The 22,549-nt window shown below is 47.0% G+C and overlaps 1 protein-coding gene across 4 annotated transcripts in view; it reads right to left on the reverse strand.

The window, feature by feature from the left end:
* The window catches only part of LOC139368823 (membrane-associated guanylate kinase, WW and PDZ domain-containing protein 1-like), a 205,430-nt gene that overhangs the window by 35,760 nt on the left and 147,121 nt on the right, over positions 1-22,549 (reverse strand). For 2 of the 4 annotated variants that reach the window (XM_071108216.1, XM_071108213.1), the window contains exons 6-12: positions 21,487-21,569; positions 20,356-20,391; positions 18,513-18,570; positions 18,021-18,130; positions 15,499-15,621; positions 13,357-13,542; positions 12,472-13,098 (exon numbers count right to left, since the gene is read on the reverse strand). In XM_071108216.1, coding sequence (XP_070964317.1) covers positions 12,472-13,098; positions 13,357-13,542; positions 15,499-15,621; positions 18,021-18,130; positions 18,513-18,570; positions 20,356-20,391; positions 21,487-21,569 — 1,223 coding nt within the window. Of the gene's footprint in view, positions 1-12,471; positions 13,099-13,356; positions 13,543-15,498; positions 15,622-18,020; positions 18,131-18,512; positions 18,571-20,355; positions 20,395-21,486; positions 21,570-22,549 lie in introns of all 4 variants that reach the window. The other 2 variants (XM_071108214.1, XM_071108212.1) reach the window with 2 other exon arrangements.

Raw genomic sequence — 22,549 nt, forward strand, 5'->3', positions numbered from 1 at the left:
AGGATACCAGATTGATAGCTTACTACCTAGGATACCAGATTGATAGCATACTACCTTGGACACCAGATTGATAGCATACTACCTAGGAAACCAGATTGATAGCAAACTACCTAGGATACCAGATTGATAGCAAACTACCTAGGATACCAGATTGATAGCATACTACCTAGGAAACCAGATTGACAGCATACTACCTAGGATACCAGATTGATAGCATACTACCTAGGATACCAGATTGATAGCATACTACCTAGGATACCAGATTGATAGCATACTACCTAGGATACCAGATTGATAGCATACTACCTAGGATACCAGATTGATAGCAAACTACCTAGGATACCAGATTGATAGCATACTACCTAGGAAACCAGATTGATAGCTTACTACCTAGGAAACCAGATTGATAGCGTACTACCTAGGAAACCAGATTGATAGCGTACTACCTAGGATACCAGATTGATAGCAAACGACCTAGGAAACCAGATTGATAGCATACTACCTAGGATACCAGATTGATAGCATACTACCTAGGAAACCAGATTGATAGCATACTACTTAGGAAACCAGATTGATAGCATACTACCTAGGAAACCAGATTGATAGCATACTACCTAGGATACCAGATTGATAGCATACTAGTTAGGAAACCAGATTGATAGCATACTACCCAGGATACCAGATTGATAGCATACTACCTAGGAAACCAGATTGTTAGGATACTAGCTAGGAAACCAGATTGATAGCATACTACCTAGGAAACCAGATTGATAGCATACTACCTAGGAAACCAGATTGATAGCATACTACCTAGGATACCAGATTGATAGCATACTACCTAGGAAACCAGATTGATAGCATACTACCTAGGAAACCAGATTGATAGCATACTACCTAGGATACCAGATTGATAGCATACTACCTAGGAAACCAGATTGATAGCATACTACCTAGGAAACCAGATTGATAGCATACTACCTAGGAAACCAGATTGATAGCATACTACCTAGGAAACCAGATTGATAGCATACTACCTAGGAAACCAGATTGATAGCATACTACCTAGGATACCAGATTGATAGCATACTACCTAAACCAGATTGATAGCATACTACCTAGGAAACCAGATTGATAGCATACTACCTAGGATACCAGATTGATAGCATACTACCTAGGAAACCAGATTGATAGCATACTACCTAGGAAACCAGATTGATAGCATACTACCTAGGATACCAGATTGATAGCATACTACCTAGGAAACCAGATTGATAGCATACTACCTAGGAAACCAGATTGATGTATAATGTAAGTAGGGAATTTGATAGCGCATTAGAGGTCATTATCAAGCTACAGTAGCACTTTCTGTTTAACATGGAGCATGCTGCATCTGTACTTTCTAGAGAAGGTATAATGAATACCGACCGAAGAGCGTTTGATCCCTGAGGTATCTCCATCTACCAGGGTTCAGCCTCTCTCCTGCATCTCATCCACCTTAGATAAAGCCAATAAACCATCCTCCACTTTAATCTCAAACTGATTTAAGGTTCACCTGTGAACGATGCATGCCCTCGCGCTGTCACTATCCCGCAACCCAGCACAAAGAAAACACTCTGAAAACATCAATGGAACCTTCCGGCAATGTTAACACACGATAGGAAAGCTCTTTCTTTGCCCATTCTGCTGCATTGGCGAAAATCATTAAATGTTCAAACTTTCTGTTGCTGCCTGCGAAGCCCCTCTCCATGATTCATAATTCATCCTCGCTTTCTCTCTCCCGCTCTCTTTTTTTCAGACAGTGGAATTGCCTATAATGGCAAGGAGTGGGAGGAACATCATAGCAAGCATGTGAATGATGAATGATGAGTGTGTGTGTGTGTGTGTGTGTGTGTGTGTGTGTGTGTGTGTGTGTGTGTGTGTGTGTCAGGATGCACATAAGTTACATCAGAAGATCAACAGAGGTTGATTAGACCAGTGGTTCCCAAACATTGTTTTGCATTGTGGACCTACCTAATGCCACTCAATAACATATTGATGATACTGTATATCGCTAGTCAGGGGAACAGTAGCTAAAGTGTATTCAGATCTGCGGCCAGGCTGGCATTAAATCTGACCTACACATCAAATTGATCAAATATGATAAATCATCTGGAGCAATTTTCAATGTGAATTCAATTCCCACTACTGCATTGAAATGATTGTAATGGACTTGTCCCTGCTCTGCAAACAGCCCACTTATGCAGCTAAAGCAGCAGATTTACATGTCTTGCTGCGGTAATGCATGTTCACACGTGGTTCAGCGCCTCACTGTGTTAGAGTAGTTCCAGCACTGTGATGTACACGTCTCTCAGTTCTGTCCTTGCTGCCACTGTGTGTTAAATCTAGACCAATGCCCAGGTTATGTAGAGGCCCGCTGATGCACAAGGGACAAAAGGAGATACAATATCACATATTGTAGGAGGGAAACACACATCCCTCCTTTCACGCTCTCACACACACACACACACACACACACACACACACACACACACACACACACACACACACACACACACACACACACACACACACACACACACACACACACACACACACACACACACACACACACACACACACACACACACACACACACACACGCGCGTGCGAGCACACACGCAACATCAGATCAAATCAAATGTTATTGGTCGCATAAACATATTTTGTCGATGTTATCGCAGGTGCAGGGAAATGCTTATGTTTCTAGCTCCAACAGTGCAGTATACCTAACAATACAAAACAATGCACACACAGAAAAATAAAGGAATTAAGAATTAGAAGGAGCAATGTTAAGGTCCGGAATATAAATCTACAGTATATGTATATGATGCTGTATAGACAGTATGGACAGTATGTGAATAGGGAAGGTGTGTAGAGCAGTAATTATATAGGATGAGCCTTGACTAGAATGCAGAATATACTTATGAAGTAGGTGAAACAGTATGTAAACATTATTAAAGTGACCAGTGTTCAATTTACATAGGGCAGCAGTCTCTAAGGTGCAGGTTTGAGGAACGAGTGGTAGCTGGCTAGTAACAGTGACTAAGTTCAGGGCAGGGTACTGGGCGGAGGCCCGGTTAGTAACAGTGACTAAGTTCAGGGCAGGGTACTGGGCGGAGGCCCGGTTAGTAACAGTGACTAAGTTCAGGGCAGGGTACTGGGCGGAGGCCCGGTTAATAACAGTGACTAAGTTCAGGGCAGGGTACTGGGCGGAGGCCCGGTTAGTAACAGAGACTAAGTTCAGGGCAGGGTACAGGGCGGAGGCCGGTTAATAACAGAGACTACGTGCAGGGCAGGGTACAGGGCGGTTAGTAACAGAGACTAAGTGCAGGGCAGGGTACAGGGCAGTTAGTAACAGAGACTAAGTGCAGGGCAGGGTACAGGGCGGTTAGTAACAGAGACTACGTGCAGGGCAGGGTACAGGGCGGAGGCCGGTTAGTAACAGTGACTATGTGGAGGGCAGGGTACAGGGTGGTTAGTAACAGAGACTAAGTGCAGGGCAGGGTACAGGGCGGAGGCCGTTTAGTAACAGAGACTACGTGGAGGGCAGGGTACAGGGTGGTTAGTAACAGAGACTAAGTGCAGGGCAGGGTACAGGGCGGAGGCCGGTTAGTAACAGAGACTAAGTGCAGGGCAGGGTACAGGGCGGTTAGTAACAGAGACTAAGTGCAGGGCAGGGTACAAGGCGGTTAGTAACAGAGACTAAGTGCAGGGCAGGGTACAGGGCGGTTAGTAACAGAGACTACATGCAGGGCAGGGTACAGTGCGGTTAGTAACAGAGACTACGTGCAGGGCAGGGTACAGGGCGGTTAGTAACAGAGACTAAGTGCAGGGCAGGGTACAGGGCGGTTAGTAACAGAGACTACATGCAGGGAATGGTACAGGGCGGTTAGTAACAGAGACTACATGCAGGGCAGGGTACAGGGAGGAGGCCCGGTTAGTAACAGAGACTAAGTGCAGGGCAGGGTACAGTGCGGTTAGTAACAGAGACTACGTGCAGGGCAGGGTACAGGGTGGTTAGTAACAGAGACTAAGTGCAGGGCAGGGTACAGGGCGGTTAGTAACAGAGACTAAGTGCAGGGCAGGGTACAGGGCGGTTAGTAACAGAGACTAAGTGCAGGGCAGGGTACAGGGCGGAGGCCGGTTAGTAACAGAGACTAAGTGCAGGGCAGGGTACAGGGCGGTTAGTAACAGAGACTACGTGCAGGGCAGGGTACAGGGCGGTTAGTAACAGAGACTAAGTGCAGGGCAGGGTACAGGGCGGACGCCGGTTAGTAACAGTGACTAAGTGCAGGGCAGGGTACAGGGCGGAGGCCGGTTAGTAACAGAGACTAAGTGCAGGGCAGGGTACAGGGCGGTTAGTAACAGAGACTAAGTGCAGGGCAGGGTACAGGGCAGTTAGTAACAGAGACTAAGTGCAGGGCAGGGTACAGGGCGGTTAGTAACAGAGACTACGTGCAGGGCAGGGTACAGGGTGGTTAGTAACAGAGACTAAGTGCAGGGCAGGGTACAGGGCGGTTAGTAACAGAGACTACATGCAGGGCAGGGTACAGTGCGGTTAGTAACAGAGACTACGTGCAGGGCAGGGTACAGGGCGGTTAGTAACAGAGACCACATGCAGGGCATGGTACAGGGCGGTTAGTAACAGAGACTACATGCAGGGCAGGGTACAGGGAGGAGGCCCGGTTAGTAACAGAGACTAAGTGCGGGGCAGGGTACAGGGCGGTTAGTAACAGAGACTAAGTGCAGGGCAGGGTACAGTGCGGTTAGTAACAGAGACCAAGTGCAGGGTAGGGTACAGGGTGGTTAGTAACAGAGACTAAGTGCAGGGTAGGGTACAGGGAGGAGGCCGGTTAGTAACAGAGACTACATGCAGGGCAGGGAACAGTGCGGTTAGTAACAGAGACTAAGTGCATGGCAGGGTACAGGGCGGAGGCCGGTTAGTAACAGTGACTATGTGGAGGGCAGGGTACAGGGTGGTTAGTAACAGAGACTAAGTGCAGGGCAGGGTACAGGGCGGAGGCCGGTTAGTAACAGAGACTACGTGGAGGGCAGGGTACAGGGTGGTTAGTAACAGAGACTAAGTGCAGGGCAGAGTACAGGGCGGTTATTAACAGAGACTAAGTGCAGGGCAGGGTACAGGGCGGTTAGTAACAGAGACTACGTGCAGGGCAGGGTACAGGGCGGAGGCCGGTTAGTAACAGAGACTAAGTGCAGGGCAGGGTACAGGGCGGAGGCCGGTTAGTAACAGAGACTAAGTGCAGGGCAGGGTACAGGGCGGTTAGTAACAGAGACTAAGTGCAGGGCAGGGTACAGGGCGGAGGCCGGTTAGTAACAGAGACTAAGTGCAGGGCAGGGTACATGGCGGTTAGTAACAGAAACTACGTGCAGGGCAGGGTACAGGGCGGTTAGTAACAGAGACTACGTGCAGGGCAGGGTACAGGGCGGTTAGTAACAGAGACTACGTGCAGGGCAGGGTACAGGGCGGAGGCCGGTTAGTAACAGAGACTAAGTGCAGGGCAGGGTACAGTGCGGTTAGTAACAGAGACTACGTGCAGGGCAGGGTACAGGCCAGTTAGTAACAGAGACTAAGTGCAGGGCAGGGTACAGTGCGGTTAGTAACAGAGACTAAGTGCAGGGCAGGGTACAGTGCGGTTAGTAACAGAGACTAAGTGCAGGGCAGGGTACAGTGCGGTTAGTAACAGAGACTAAGTGCAGGGCAGGGTACAGGGCGGTTAGTAACAGAGACTAAGTGCAGGGCAGGTTATTTTCCTGGTTATTTTCATGGCACTACACGTCTCATTGTTGTTGGTAATCAGGTCTACCATTCTTGTGTCTTCTGCAAACTTGATGATTGAGTTGGAGACGTGTGTGGCCACACAGTCATGGGTGGACAGGGAGTAGAGAAGGGGGCTGAGCACGCACCCTTGTGGGGCACCCGTGTTACACAGGGCAGGGTTCAGACCCAGGGCCCAAAGCTTAGTGATGAGCTAGGAGGGCACTATGGTGTTGAAGGCTGATCTGTAGCCGAAGAACAGCTTTCCCCCATATAGGTATTCCTCTTGTCCAGATAGGGCAATGTCCAGTGCAATGGCGATTGCATCATCTGTGGATCTGTTGGGGCGGTATGCAAATTGGAGGTGTGGGGTAGGTGGAGGTGATATCCTTAACTAGCCTCTCAAAGCACTTCATGATGACAGAAGTGAGTGCTACGGGCAATAGTAATTTAGTTCAGTTACCTTCGCTTTCTTGGGTACAGGAACAATGGTGGACATCTTGAAGTGGGGACAACAGACTGGGATAAGGATTGATTGAATATGTCCGTAAACACTCCAGCCAGCTGGTCTGCACAAGCTTTGTGGACGTGGCTTGGGATGCCGCCTGGGCCGACAGCCTTGCGACGGTTAACACGCATAAATGTTTTACTCGCGTGGAAGTGGGTGAAGAAGGTGAATAGCTTGTCCAGGTCGCTGCCACATACATCTCCTATCTGAGCTGTTGAATTGCGACTTGACTTTGTCCCTGTACTGTCTTTTTGCCAGTTTGATTGTCTTACTGAGGGAATAACTACACTGTTTGTACTCATCCATGTTCCTAGTCACCTTGCCGTAAATGTGGTGGTTTTCGTTTTCAGTTTCCATCTATCCACAGTTTCTGGTTGGATAAATTGTAATCGTCACAGTGGGAACAACATCCTCTATGCACTTCCTACAAGATGACACCAACAGACATGACGGCCTGCTTCTAGGTCCTAGACAACAGTATTTTTTTAGGGGGTTATTTCTTTCAATTTCTGCTCAGTACATTTCTTGCATTATTACCTACAGCCAAAAATTATTTCGGGATATTACACACACACACACACACTATACACACACTTGACCTTTGTGCTGTTGACTGTGCTCAATAATGTTTGTACCATGTTTTGTGCTGCTACCATGTTGTGTTGCTACCATGTTGTTGTTATGTTGTGTTGCTACCATGCTGTGTTGTCATGTGTTGCTGCCTTGCTATGTTCTTGTCTTAGGTCTCTCTTTATGTAGTGTTGTGTTGTCTCTCTTGTTGTGATGTGTGTTTTGTTCTATATTTACACTGTATTCATGAAATGTTTTTATTCCCAGGCCCCCGTCCCCACAGGAGCCTTTTGCCATTAGGTAGGTCGTCATTGTAAATAACAATTTGTTCTTAACTGACTTGCCTAGTTAAATAAAGGTTAAATAAAATATTATAAAAAAATACCCCCCCATCCCATCCAACATACAGGTGTGAATGATGCATTGTGCTCACACCACCTAGTTCCTTCCTCCTGCCTGAGCCTGAGCCTGAGCAGCTGAATGACAACAAGGCTCTGCTCAATACTTGGAAACGGAACAATGAATCCGTTGGCCCGTCTCTCGTGTTAAAGGCCTCTGGATTGATCACTAAGAATGGAACACTGGCTTAAAAGGCCCAGTCTTCTGAACATTGAGCAGACCATGCTGTCTGAATGACTAAGAGGGCCTGGCTATTGTGATGCTAATTTTGGGAAGTAAACAGTGTTGGAGTGAAAGAGCAGAGTGGTCAGTGAGTTGATCTGTAATGGACTGAGGACTCTAAGAGAGTGGAGCTGTGGAGCGTTCCAGGTTTAACACTTGGCTAAGAGAGAGACGCTGTGAGTCTGTCTTAACTGTGCCATAGCCACCCAGCTGACTGGGTAGGGACATCTATTAATGAGGAGATTATGGGGAGAAAGTGGTGAGTGGGTGGGTGTGTGAGTGGGTGGGTGTGTTAGAGTCGACATGTGAGTGGGTGGGTGTGTGCGTGGGGGTACATGACATTTATTAATTCAGTGAATCTGTGTCTATGCTCTGTTCAGGCTGTGGCCTTGGATATGTTCTCAGCAGTGCCCACACTAAGGGAATGAATGGCTGTTCTCAACTGTCCATACGTCAGAGTCCTACAGGAACAACATGACAAATATCCTATTTTGTTTGGCTAAACTCCTTCACTTTCTTCTACACATCCCCATGTTGTCTTTCTAGTCACCTTTCAATATCTTCCTCTTTTCTTGATCTACAACCATTTCTTTTCTTCTTGCCATTTACCTCCTCTCTCTCTCTCTCTCTCTCTCTCTCTCTCTCTCTCTCTCTCTCTCTCTCTCTCTCTCTCTCTCTCTCTCTCTCTCTCTCTCTCTCTCTCTCTCTCTCTCTCTCTCTCTCTCTCTCTCTCTCTCTCTCTCTCTCTCTCTCTCTCTCTCTCTCTCTCTGCCTCTCTCTCTCTCTGCCTCTCTCTCTCTCTGCCTCTCTCTCTCTCTCTGCCTCTCTCTCTCTCTCTGCCTCTCTCTCTCTCTGCCTCTCTCTCTCTGCCTCTCTCTCTCTCTCTCTCTCTCTCTGCCTCTCTCTCTCTGCCTCTCTCTCTCTGCCTCTCTCTCTCTCTCTGCTCTCTCTCTCTCTCTCTCTCTCTTTCTCTCTCTGCCTCTCTCTCTCTCTCTCTCTCTGCCTCAATCCCTCTCTCTGCCTCTCTCTCTCTCTCTGCCTCTCTCTCTCTCTCTCTCATCATCCCCAAGGGGACAGTCCTTACTGAGGTGCTGTGGAACATCGTCATGGCAACAAAGGCAAGGCAAGGCAAGATGGAGGATATTTACAACTCAGAGAAACGGAGAGGAGGAGAGATATTGTGGGTACAAGGTTTTGAGGGGGGAAGGAGGAGAGGTAAGGGTGGAAGAGGATGAGAAGAGTTAATGTACTGTACGTATGTTGATCTGAAACGTTCTCCCTCTCCCCTCTCTTGATATTAGTCTATGGGTTAAACATTGAAAACTAGGACGCCCATTCGTTGGGATGTCCTCCGTCCAAGTCACGATTCAATTCACTTCTGATACATTGTTATGCTATTGTGGCACATATTGATGTACTGACAAAACACATTGTACAGTTAGACAATATGCATTCATTAAACATTTGTACTGCGTAGCTAGCAAAACTGAACCCCTTACGGACAATCAATTCTCGATGCCTCTGTGAACTTTTCTCCTCCCACACAAACAACTTTTCTATTTTTCAGAAACTCCATTTAGAGATGCAGAGAACTCCTGGTCCCCTGAGGCGATGAGAATAAATAGCTGAACTGTTGTATCATCATAAACAGTGTTTCTGCCAATCTTCAGGGATGATTGTAACTCTGCATATCTCAGATAATGCTGACAGCTCTATATGACTCAAGGTAAGAGGGACAATCACGTTTTATTACCGACGTTCAGTATCTAACTGAAATGAGACCATGTGATAGAGGATGCTGGATGTGGTCTGCATACTGCTGGTTGTGAAGGTATTGACATGACGGCATCTCTCTCTCTCTCCCTCCTCCCTCTCTCTCTCTCTCTCTCTCTCTCTCTCTCTCTCTCTCTCTCTCTCTCTCTCTCTCTCTCTCTCTCTCTCTCTCTCTCTCTCTCTCTCTCTCTCTCTCTCTCTCTCTCTCTCTCTCTCTCTCTCTCTCTCTCTCTCTCTCTCTCTCTCTCTCTCTCTCTCTCTCTCTCTCTCTCAGACAGAACAGACTGATGACTCAAAGATGCAGAGATTCAATATTTTATTCATCTACCCAAGGGAGGGTTTCCTCTCCTCCTCCTCTTCCCTAAACCAACTTCTTCTCTCATTGAGCATTGTTGAGCCTCCTCCTCTTCCTCTTCCCTCATCCTCCTCTCTTTCCTCTCTACATACCACCTTACTCTGATAACCTTCTGCAATTCCTGAGCTCTAACTTATTTTTTCCTCCCTCTCTTCCTCTAAACACATACAGCTTACTTCCTCTTTTTCTCCATCCTTTCTACCCTCCCTTCCTCTTTCCTTCCTACTCCTCCTCTGATCCTCTAAAGGTGTTGTTTGTTGTGGGTTATGAGGCATTATGGCTCCTAATCACCAGAAAGTTCACTGCCTCCTCCTCCTCCTCCTCCTCTTCCGACAGCCAACTAGACAGCCAGCCAACCAACCAGACAGCCAGCCAGCGAAACAGACAGCCAGCCAACCAGCCAGCCAGACAGACAGCCAACAAAACATCCAGCCAGCCAGCCAGACAGCAAGCCAACCAGCCAGACAGCCAGCCAGCCAGCCACTGCTCCCTCCATTCCCACAAAAACATCAGTCTGCTGCTCACAGCTTCACATAGACAATTACAACCCTACATAATGTTAACCAAAGCCCACAGTATCTCAGCACCTCATCAACAGGAAATTGACCAATGAACTGACCCGGGTCTAGTGTAATGATCCCCTGCCATCTACGCTAAGGGAGATCGTCTCTGGTGTCTCTCCCCGTCTGCCCCGTAGCCATGCCCTTCCTCTCTCCCTCTATCCCTGTGGATGTCCTAGCAGCCAGGAGACAGGCTGTATCTGTGTGTGTATCAGTCTTGTACAGGCCAGTAATGATGCTGACATTTAAGTCAATACAGCAGGGTTATTTCAGCCCAGGCACCCAAGGTCAATTCATTAGAGTTCATAATTGATGCTGCCTGCATATGCCCACCCTCAGCTAATAGGGATCTAGGGAAGGAGGCAGGGTTAGCAATTTCACAAATGATGAGGGCTGAAGCCAAATTAGCGCATGGTTAGAAACTGTATGGATAATGATGGTTGCTATTAACAGTTTGTCTCTTTCTCTAGCCTTTCAAAACTCTGACTGTAACCTTTTATAATTATTTGAATTAAATTGAATTATTATTTTAACACAGTAAGGTTTGAGTGTAACCCTTTAAGGAATACATCCACCTATTCATTTTTTTACAGACCTATTATGTTAAATCTCCGTTGGTAATTGATGTGATAAAGATGATCTGGATTGTATTGACATAGGAAGGTTAATCATAGACATTAATGACGTGTGAATACATCACAGGAGGCTGCTGAGGGGAGGACGGCTCACAATAATGGCCGGAACGGAGCAAATGGAATGGCATCAAACGCATGGAAACCATTCCACCTATTCCACTCCAGCCATTACCACGAGCCCATCCTCCCCAGTTAAGGTGCCACCAACCTCCTGTGGAATACAGACTTCTGCTTTAACAGCTCTGCTGCTGCCTTGACTAGCTTCAGACTCCATTTCACATTCTATTCAAAATCAGTGGCTGTTCTTTCTGCTCTGAACCTCTCTTTCCCCATCTTGCTCTCCCTTCACCCCACCTCTCTCTGTTCCTCTCTCTGTATCCTCCCAAGCTAATTGGAACAGAAGACACTTTGATCAGAGCTAGGACGGCGTCTTTGGCTGAGCCCTCTCACTACTAACACACCCAACTATCATCTAAGCAACACAGACACAGCGCCAGAGACAAAGACCAGGCTTAAAGAGAGGGTAGAGAGGGAGAGAAAGGGAGAGAGAGGGAGAGAGAGGGAGAGAAAGGGAGAGAGAGGGAGAGAGGTAGAGAGAGAGGGGGGGGGGGGGGTGAGAGAGAGAGAGGATGAGAGAGAGAGGGAGAGATACAGGAAGAGAGAGGGGGGGTGAGGGAGAAGATGAGAGAGAGAGGGAGAGATACAGGGAGAGAGAGGGCAAGAGATACAAAGTGAGAGAGAGGGGGAGAGAGAGGGGGAGAGAGAGGGCAAGAGATACAAAGTGGGAGAGAGGGAGAGAGAGGGGGAGAGAGAGGGCAAGAGATACAAAGTGAGAGAGAAGGGGAGAGGGGAGAGAGAGGGGAGAGGGGGATAGAGAGAGAAACGAGGAGATACAAAGTGAGAGAGAATAAGTAAAAGATAATGAGAGAAAAAGAGTGAAAGAATAGAGACAGTGATAAAGAATAAGTTAAATAAATAGAAAAGATAAGAGAGAAATGGTGAGAACAGAGAGAGAGAGAGAGAGAGAGAGAGAGAGAGAAAGAGAAAAGCAGGAGAGCCTATGAGAGAGAGAGAAAAGCAGGAGAGCCTATGAGCTGACAGGACACAGGGAGATTAGCAGCATCTCAGCAGAGTCACTCTTCATCCATAATCAGGACAGATAAGAGTCCCTGACCTAACACCATCCTCCTCTCTTCTCCTCTGTCTCCTCCTCCCATCCTGGACATGCTCTCCACCTTTCCATCCATAATTCCCTCTCTCACATATCTGATCACCCACTCATGTTTCGTCTCTACATAACATCCACAACCTCCTTTATTCAACCTTAAACCCACTTACCCCCTAACACACTCAACATCTCAGCTATTCATGCTGTTTGCCAGTGGAAGTGTCTTTATCTGCGAACCAATCCCTCCCCCTCTCTCATTCCCTCCTTCCCCTATCTTCCTCCCTGGGTTGAGCATGTACCCCACTGCACCAGCATGATGACCAGACACCCCTCGTCCTTCCTCCTATCCCTCCCTCCTGACCCTAATCAGTGGACTACGTACCCCACTGCACCAGCATGGTGACCAGACACCCCTCCGTCCTTCCTCCTCTCCCTCCCTCCTGACCCTAATCAGTGGACTACGTACCTCTCTGCACCAGCATGGTGACCTCGCTGCCTCTGGGACACTTGCTGAGCAGGTCCACCACCTGGTTGTGAGTCATGTTCTGGACGTTCCTCTTGTTCACCTCCATCAGAATGTCTGACTCCTTCAGGCCCCTGCAGCGGGGGTAGTCCACAATCTGCTTCACCCTCTGACCCCCACCCGTCAAGCTGTCAGCGATTGTGAACCCAAAGCCCTTATCGCCCTTCTCCATGTGCACCGTGATCAGCTCGGGCTGCCCGGCGATGGACGACGCCAGGGTGACCACGTCGCTGGAGGAGTAGCCGTGTGAGCCATTGGACGCCACCTCCGCCGAGGGGCTGAGGGCCCGCGGCTCCCTCATCCCGTTAGCGGGGCCTCCGGTCTGGCTGCCGTGGCTGGACGGGGAGTCATAGCTCTGCTGGCCATTGACGATGATGGGCTCCTTGTCCAGGATGGCCACGGAGGTCACCAGGCTGGTGTTGGGGTCATCGGGGTCAAAGGGCAGGGGGTAGCCGCGGCACAGGGCCAGGTCCACCATGGAGCCGATCGGGATGGACTGGAAGATCTTCACCACCTGGGCGTGGGTGTAGCCAAGCACGATGATGTCATTCACACTCACTATGACATCACCTAGAGAAGGAAGACACAGGACAGTTAGTAACACAGTTAGTAGAACAGTCACTATCACATCACATTAGTAACAGTTAGTAGAACAGTAAGTAACACAGTGAATGTGCTATGTGGGGTGCAAGTATATTACCATATGTCTCCAATATGTTCAGTACTTAGTTTACACAATCACTTCAACCTCCTTAGGAATGGGGCAAATGCTTTCTGTATAAATGGTGTGAAACAGTGGCCTCTGTGGGCTAAGACAGTGTACTGCACCTGTCTCCATCTTCCCATCCACAGCAGCAGGACCGTCCAGGACAAGACTCTTGATCTGGAGGAACTCATCCGGCTCGTCGCCCCCGACGACGGTAAAGCCAAACCCACGGCGGCTCTTCTTCAGTTTGGTGTTGATGAAGGTTCCGTTCAGTTCTGCTGGGTTCCGTGTGAAGAACGGCTTCCCTCCTACAGAACACAGGGAAGAGAACATTATTTGGAACATATTTGTATCTGTCTCGATCCGTGTCAGTTACATTAGCTGCCTTTGTCTTTTCACTTGTCTACCTAGGTCTACCTATCGATGTCTGTCTGTCTGTCTGTCTGTCTGTCTGTCTTTTCACTTGTCTACCTATCTATGTCTGTCTGTCTGTCTTTTCACTTGTCTACCTATCGATGTCTGTCTGTCTGTCTGTCTGTCTGTCTGTCTTTTCACTTATCTACCTATCTATGTCTGTCTGTCTGTCTGTCTGTCTGTCTGTTTTTTCACTTGTCTCCTTATCGATGTCTGTCTGTCTGTCTGTCTGTCTTTTCACTTGTCTACCTAGGTCTACCTATCGATGTCTGTCTGTCTGTCTGTCTGTCTGTCTTTTCACTTATCTACCTATCTATGTCTGTCTGTCTGTCTGTCTGTTTTTTCACTTGTCTCCTTATCGATGTCTGTCTGTCTGTCTGTCTGTCTGTCTTTTCACTTGTCTACCTATCTATGTCTGTCTCTGTCTGTCTGTCTTTTCACTTATCTACCTATCTCTGTCTGTCTGTCTGTCTGTTATTTTCACTTGTCTACCTATCAATGTCTGTCTGTCTGTCTGTCTGTCTGTCTGTCTGTCTGTCTGTCTGTCTGTCTGTCTGTCTGTCTGTCTTTTCACTTGTCAACCTATCTCTGCATGTCTGTCTGTCTGTCTGTCTTTTCACTTGTCAACCTATCTCTGCATGTCTGTCTGTCTGTCTGTCTTTTCACTTGTCTACCTATCTCTGTCTGTCTGTCTGTCTGTCTTTTCACTTGTCTACCTATCTCTGTCTGTCTGTCTGTCTGTCTTTTCACTTGTCTACCTATCTATCTATCTCTGTCTGTCTGTCTGTCTGTCTTTTCACTTGTCTACCTATCTATCTATGTCTGTCTGTCTGTCTGTCTGTCTTTTCACTTGTCTACCTATCTATCTATGTCTGTCTGTCTGTCTGTCTGTCTGTTCACTTGTCTACCTATCTATCTATGTCTGTCTGTCTGTCTGTCTGTCTGTTCACTTGTCTACCTATCTAGCTATGTCTGTCTGTTCACTTGTCTACCTATCTAGCTCTGTCTGTCTGTCTGTCTGTCTGTCTGTCTGTCTGTCTGTCTGTCTGTCTGTCTGTCTGTCTGTCTGTCTGTCTGTCTGTCTGTCTGTCTGTCTGTCTGTTCACTTGTCTACCTATCTAGCTCTGTCTGTCTGTCTGTCTGTCTGTCTGTCTGTCTGTCTGTCTGTCTGTCTGTCTGTCTGTTCACTTGTCTACCTATCTAGCTCTGTCCGTCCGTCCGTCCGTCCGTCCGTCCGTCCGTCCGTCCGTCCGTCCGTCCGTCCGTCCGTCCGTCCGTCCGTCTTTTCACTTGTCTACCTATCTGTCTGTCTGTCTGTCTGTCTGTCTGTCTGTCTTTTCACTTGTCTACCTATCTATCTATGTCTGTCTGTCTGTCTGTCCGTCCGTCCATCTGTCTTTTCACTTGTCTACCTATCTGTCCGTCCGTCCGTCCGTCCGTCCGTCTGTCTTTTCACTTTTCACTTTTCACTTGTCTACCTATCTGTCTGTCTGTCTGTCTGTCTGTCTGTCTGTCTGTCTGTCTGTCTGTCTGTCTGTCTGTGAATGACAGGAGAGAATGCTCAACATCCATGGTGTGTTGGTCATAGCTAGTTAACATACACAGAACATTCACTGTGGTGCATGTGGGCTGATAGACAGGTTAATAACCTTATATGGTAATTGTTTCCTCAAGAGCTTGAGCCCTTGAAACATTTGATCCCAAGGGTCCTCTGTCTATGTCTGGTCATGCTTGTGTCACTGAAACTGTACATTGTGGGTGTATTTGATTGCGAATTAAATGTCTGTGGTGCACAAGACCCTGGTATTGAAAGTGTGTGTGTGTTGTCTAGAAAGTGTAACCCCACTCACGTTTGGTCCCTCCCGGGGGAGGGGGCAGTGGGGGCGGGTCCTGTGGGTCACGGTATGTCTCCAGGTGGTTACTGGCATAGACGGCCAGGGGAGCACCAGCTGAGGAGTGTTCCTCTATCCACTCTGTACAGCGAGAGACACAGAGGGACTGTGAAATCACAGACACAAACACACGGATGCACGCAAGCACACACACACACACAAATACATGCACACACATACACTGACACACAACCGTACACATTCAATAAACGCTATACACTTTAAAATGACTAAAACCTAACACAGTAAATTACGCAATAAGAGATAGATTTATTGAAAAGATGTTTTAACATTGCATCTGATATTACATGCCATTTCATCATTACATTGTGTCTCAGTGGTCCTAACACGTAGCACGCATGATATCAGCAGCAGTTTGCACATGGACGACGGCTTCCACAGCTCTAAGACAAATAAGTGAATGCTACAGTGGCTCATGTGTTGAAAGGAATATAAAAAATGATGTTTTAATGATATTTAATCAAACAAATAGGAACCCAAACGCCAACAGGACAGGACAAGGGTTGGGGTCAATTCCATTTCATATCCAGGAGAATTCATCAAAATTCTAATTCTGAGGAACTAACTTTTCATTCTTAAACTGGGCTGACTTCAAATAGAATGAACCCCAACCGTGCAGGACAAGACATGAGACAAGACATGAGACAAGACATGTGACAAGACGTGACGAGACAGAGACAAGACATGAGACAAGACATGAGACAAGACATGACAAGACATGAGACAAGACATGACAAGACATGAGACAAGACATGAGACAAGACAAGACATAAGACATGAGACACGTGAGACAAGATGAGACAAGACATGAGACAAGACGTGAGACAAGACATGAGACAAGACGTGAGACAAGACATGTGACAAGACATGAGACAAGGCGTGAGACAAGACATGAGACAAGACATGAGACAAGACATGAGACAAGACGTGAGGCAAGACGTGAGACAAGACATGAGACAAGACGTGAGACAAGACGTGAGACAAGACATGAGACAAGACACGAGACAAGACGTGAGACAAGACGTGAGACAAGACATGAGACAAGACGTGAGACAAGACATGAGACAAGACGTGAGACAAGACGTGAGACAAGACGTGAGACAAGACGTGAGACAAGACGTGAGACAAGACGTGAGACAAGACGTGAGACAAGACGTGAGACAAGACATGAGACAAGACGTGAGACAAGACGTGACAAGACGTGAGGCAAGACGTGACAAGACGTGAGGCAAGACGTGAGACAAGACATGAGACAAGACGTGAGACAAGACGTGAGACAAGACATGAGACAAGACACGAGACAAGACGTGAGACAAGACGTGAGACAAGACATGAGACAAGACGTGAGACAAGACATGAGACAAGACGTGAGACAAGACGTGAGACAAGACGTGAGACAAGACGTGAGACAAGACGTGAGACAAGACATGAGACAAGACGTGAGACAAGACGTGAGACAAGACATGAGACAAGACGTGAGACAAGACGTGACAAGACGTGAGGCAAGACGTGACAAGACGAGACAAGACGTGACAAGACGTGAGACAAGACGTGAGACAAGACGTGAGACAAGACATGAGACAAGACGTGAGACAAGACGTGAGACAAGACGTGAGACAAGACATGAGACAAGACGTGAGACAAGACGTGACAAGACGTGAGACAAGACGTGAGACAAGACGTGACAAGACGTGAGACAAGACATGAGACAAGACGTGAGACAAGACGTGAGACAAGACATGAGACAAGACGTGAGACAAGACGTGACAAGACGTGAGGCAAGACGTGACAAGACGAGACAAGACGTGAGGCAAGACGTGAGACAAGACATGAGACAAGACGTGAGACAAGACGTGAGACAAGACATGAGACAAGACACGAGACAAGACGTGAGACAAGACGTGAGACAAGACATGAGACAAGACGTGAGACAAGACATGAGACAAGACGTGAGACAAGACGTGAGACAAGACGTGAGACAAGACGTGAGACAAGACGTGAGACAAGACGTGAGACAAGACATGAGACAAGACGTGAGACAAGACATGAGACAAGACGTGAGACAAGACGTGACAAGACGTGAGGCAAGACGTGACAAGACGAGACAAGACGTGACAAGACGTGAGACAAGACGTGAGACAAGACGTGAGACAAGACGTGAGACAAGACGTGAGACAAGACGTGAGACAAGACATGAGACAAGACGTGAGACAAGACGTGACAAGACGTGAGGCAAGACGTGACAAGACGAGACAAGACGTGACAAGACGTGAGACAAGACGTGACAAGACGTGAGACAAGACGTGACAAGACGTGAGACAAGACATGAGACAAGACGTGAGACAAGACGTGACAAGACGTGAGACAAGACGTGAGACAAGACGTGAGACAAGACGTGACAAGACGAGACAGACGTGAAGAAAGAAAGAAATGGTGCCGTGCCAGGGCAGGAAACGAACCTCGAATGTACCGCTCACCTTCAGGAGGCTGCGGCTGCTGCTGCTCCAGCTGCATCCTGCGTTTAGCCTCCACTATGGGGTTCTCATACTGGGTCTTCCTGTTGATGTGACTGATGATGAGAGAGAGAGAGAGAGAGGAGAGGGAAAGGATGAGTGTGGGATATTGATTGTCACCATGATAAATGACAGTACATAGTGTTGGACATCCTCTGGCTCACAGCCTCGTAAATCCCACCAGCTCCGTGACAACCTCATAGGTCTACACAAACTACACACTGGCTACACAAAATGGAGTCCGGTTTCAGATACATCTACGTAGCTTCAAACCAATTATAGTTCACAGAATGTAGAAACGGTCTGACGAGAGGCTGAGAGAAAATGCTAGTTCAACTGAAACTTCATGAAAATGCTGATGTATTCCGTCGTATGAATTATTGTGGGGTTAATGAGAGGCATGTGAAAAGAGATGAAGCGTGAGGTGTTCCAACTTACTCTACGTAGTAAACCCCATACACTGGGTCATCTATCTTCTCCCATCCAGCAGGCAGCTCTGAAACAGAGAAGGAAAAGCAATGTTAGATCACTGTAATGACACATTCATTAAGGCAGTGTTCTCCTTCAGGAAGTACTTCAGAGGATGACGCTGTGCTCTATTCAAGGTCTCCCAGGTGTGTAAACCAACTCTGAAGTGAATCTATGTTTACCTGTCATGACTCAGTACAGTCAGTGGGCCACGGTGCAGATATCTAATATGGAGTCAAACTACTCCCTCTACCTCACTGAGCGAGGCACACACAGGCTACACACACACACACAGGCTACACACAGACAGGCTACACACACAGTCAGCTGTCAGGGGAGATTCTGAACTAAATGAGACTACAGAGCTTGACCGCTCCCACCTACTAGATTTACTATTCATCCAGTCAGACCCAGCCTGCTCATATCTGTCTCTGTCTTCAGAACAGAACCAGGTTGTTTTCTACATTATCAACAGCTACAAACAGCTGATAGATGGACACAATTGCACGCCTCAGACAAGTGAACGTAGCCAGCAGGCCAGTACTTATAGGCCAGTCCAGAACCATATATTAAGAGAGTTGGGCCACGTTTTAAAACAGACCATGTTAGTGACTTTATTCTCCAAATGTTGGTGATGTAAGAATACAAGAGAGCCTACCTGTGAAATGAACCGCTGTAAACAAGCAAAATAGAGCAGCGATTTAACAGACATTTTTATTGATTAGCATTCGGGATAATGTGCATCTAAGTCGGTACTGTGTTGTGGTGTCAACAAATTGCATATCTGCTTTCAATGGACATCTTTATAGAAATAAACATTACAATATTCTCAGCACGTTCAGACAAAAATCACATTGGCCCAACAGTCTACACGACAGTCTGCACGACAGTCTCCACGACAGTCTCCACGACAGTCTGCATGACTCGGGGGAGTCAGAAGACATTCACGACAATGCAGAGAGCCAACATCATGCATCTGTATGATTGTACTTTACATAACTGGTCATCTACATGCAGTTTCTGGCTATGTGTTCACTGCAGATGTTACCGTGTTTCAGTATATCTTTCAAACACTGCCTCCTCCAGCATGCGCACACAAGCCCGTACACGTGCACACGCTCGGCTGCATCGGCGCTCAAAGGGAATTGTCTGACAGAGAGACTATTAAGCTGACACTCCCAATAAAGCGTTAGCATCTCATTCTCCTCCTCACCGTATTTGATTTCATACAAAGACATTAGCGCAATGTGTTAGCGTGGGCTGCTGTGAACACCGACAAAAACACTTTGGAGCAGGCTGGCTTTCACAATCGATAATCATACACTGCCTGCTTCTGATGTGCCAGACGTAAAAGGAGCTCATAGGCCCGAGACTCAGAGCCCTGAAAGAGTCAGAGATTGCGTTCCCTTTCAGGAGCCTTTCTGTTTCTGCCAAATAGTCTAGTCTGTGGAGCAGCCGTAACTACGGAGGGCAACCTGAGACGTCAAATCAAACACCTTCCTAATGTGTCTCCTGCATAAAAAGGAAATCACTCACTCAGTTAGAAGCAAGCAGTACACCGCGTTAATTAAGTGAATATAGGAGCCAAATTATACGATTATCGTGACACATCCAAATAGATGAGTGACATGGTAAGAAAGAATCTAGTAATTGTAGATCAAGGTTTCGTATAAAACACTTTTCAAATCAAATGTTATTGATTAACAGTATAGAAAGAAAAGATTGAGAGTCACCATAACCCTCACCAATACACAGCCGATAGAAATGCAACGACAGAAACAGAGTGAGAGAGTGAGAGAATAAAGGGGCATACCTAGCTCATTGTCCGGCTCCTCCGTATGTACCCCTTCTTCTCCACGGTGAAGAGAGCAGGATGAAACAGAAAGGGTGGTTGATTGGGTGAAGGAATGACACAGAAAGGAAAATAAGGAGAGACAGTAAAGTAATATTAGAGAGAAAGACAAGGAGGGAGAAATAGAAATATTTAAGTAACCAAATCAGTATTTACTGAAACATAGATGCACCGTAATCCCTAAAATCAATGATGTATGGAACTAAGAGATGACACATGACAGTTATCTAAATGGCCACATGGTGGTGCCATTTCTGATATTGTTCGAAGAATTTCTTCTGAACTTTCACACAGACATCTATATCGTTACTTGTATGTTCCTGAACAAAATGAATCTAACATTGTTGCATAGATATTTATTTGAAAATGTACAATGTACACAGTGGTGTAACAAATAAATAATAATAAAAACATCTTCAAAGGAACTATTACACAATTCCTTAGATGGAAAGCCAATCTCAAAAATAACCTCTTTCCAATTTGACTAAGGTATCAAAACATTGTCGTGGTAATAATGGGACCAGTGTATAGAAACAGACTTTATCATATATAGATAGATATGAGCTCAGTGGCACCACCTTCTGATACCATCAACATGGTGCAAGATTAGGAGGTAAACAATAGATCACAGAAATGAGTGTCTCTCTCTCTCTCTCTCTCTCTCTCTCTCTCTCTCTCTCTCTCTCTCTCTCTCTCTCTCTCTCTCTCTCTCTCTCTCTCTCTCTCTCTCTCTCTCTCTCTCTCTCTCTCTCTCTCTCTCTCTCTCTCTCTCTCTCTCTCTCTCTCTCTCTCTCTCTCTCTCTCTCTCTCTCTCTCTCTCTCTCTCTCTCTCTCTCTCTCTCTCTCTCTCTCTCTCTCTCTCTCACTCTCTCACTCTCTCACTCTCACTCTCACACACACAGGGCCTGGCTTACCATCATCCTCACACTCTTCCAGAGAGTCTCCATCTCTCTCTCTCTCTCTCTCTCTCTCTCTCTCTCTCTCTCTCTCTCTCTCTCTCTCTCTCTCTCACTCTCTCACTCTCTCACTCTCTCACTCTCTCACTCTCACTCTCACACACACACACACACACACACACAGGGCCTGGCTTACCATCATCCTCACACTCTTCCAGAGATTTTAGAGGTTTCTCCAGACAGCGAGGGTCAATCCACGATGTGGTCTTTGTGTTGTGGCTGAGGAAACAACAAACACACAGAGCTGTTAAAGACTGGCTCTGAAGTCAAGGTGATGAGCACTAAAAGCTAACAAAAGACCAATGATCTCATCAGCACAAGGATGTAAGGGGTTAAAGTCAATAGGCTTGTCAACAAGCAAGTAAAACCAAACAGAGATTAACGCAACACCAAAAAGACTTCTCCCCCACTGAGAAACACAGACAAAAGGGTTGGAAGGGGTCATTGTCGACATGTTGTCTAGAATAGGTAGCTGTATCCTCAACGTCACCACTACAAGCTTTCCTGTCAATCCTAAAGCAGACCAACATGCAGGTGTTGAATGCACAAAGCCATTTCATCATCCTCTCCCAGCCAGGCAGGCAGACAAGCAGGCAGACCCAGCTCTGTGTGTTGGTCTGAGGGCAGAGGGCTGTGCTTCATTGAGGTGGTCAGGTGATCTGATCTGCCTGTGATCTCTAAGGAGATCAGACTATAGAAGATTAACAGCCTGGAGAGCACCGACAGGCCTTTCTGGGGGAGGGGAGGGAGGGATAATAGTGGGATACAGAACAGAGAGTATATAGGGTATGTAGTCTATGAAGTAGACCTCTCCATTCTCAGTGTATGCTAACGGTACTTACATAGGGTATAGGGTGAATATGTACACTATGGGTGGTTCAGACAGCCCAGTACATCATTGGGCCCGAGCTCCCTGCCATCCAGGACCTCTATACTCAGGTGGTATCAGAGGAAGGCCCAAAAAATTGCCAAAGACTCCAGCCAACCAAGCCATAGACTGTTCACTCTGCTACTGTCTGGCAACGATACCAAGCCATAGACTGTTCACTCTGCTACTGTCTGGCAACGACACCGGAGCATCGGCTCTCGGACCGACAGGTGCAGAGACCTCTGCTACCCTCAAGCCATAAGACTGCTAAATAGCCCGACTGCTAAGTAGTCAATTAATGGTACCCAAACTGTCTGCACTGAATCCATCT

This window comes from Oncorhynchus clarkii, chromosome 16, assembly GCF_045791955.1.
Source record: "Oncorhynchus clarkii lewisi isolate Uvic-CL-2024 chromosome 16, UVic_Ocla_1.0, whole genome shotgun sequence".
NCBI classification, from domain to species: domain Eukaryota; kingdom Metazoa; phylum Chordata; class Actinopteri; order Salmoniformes; family Salmonidae; genus Oncorhynchus; species Oncorhynchus clarkii.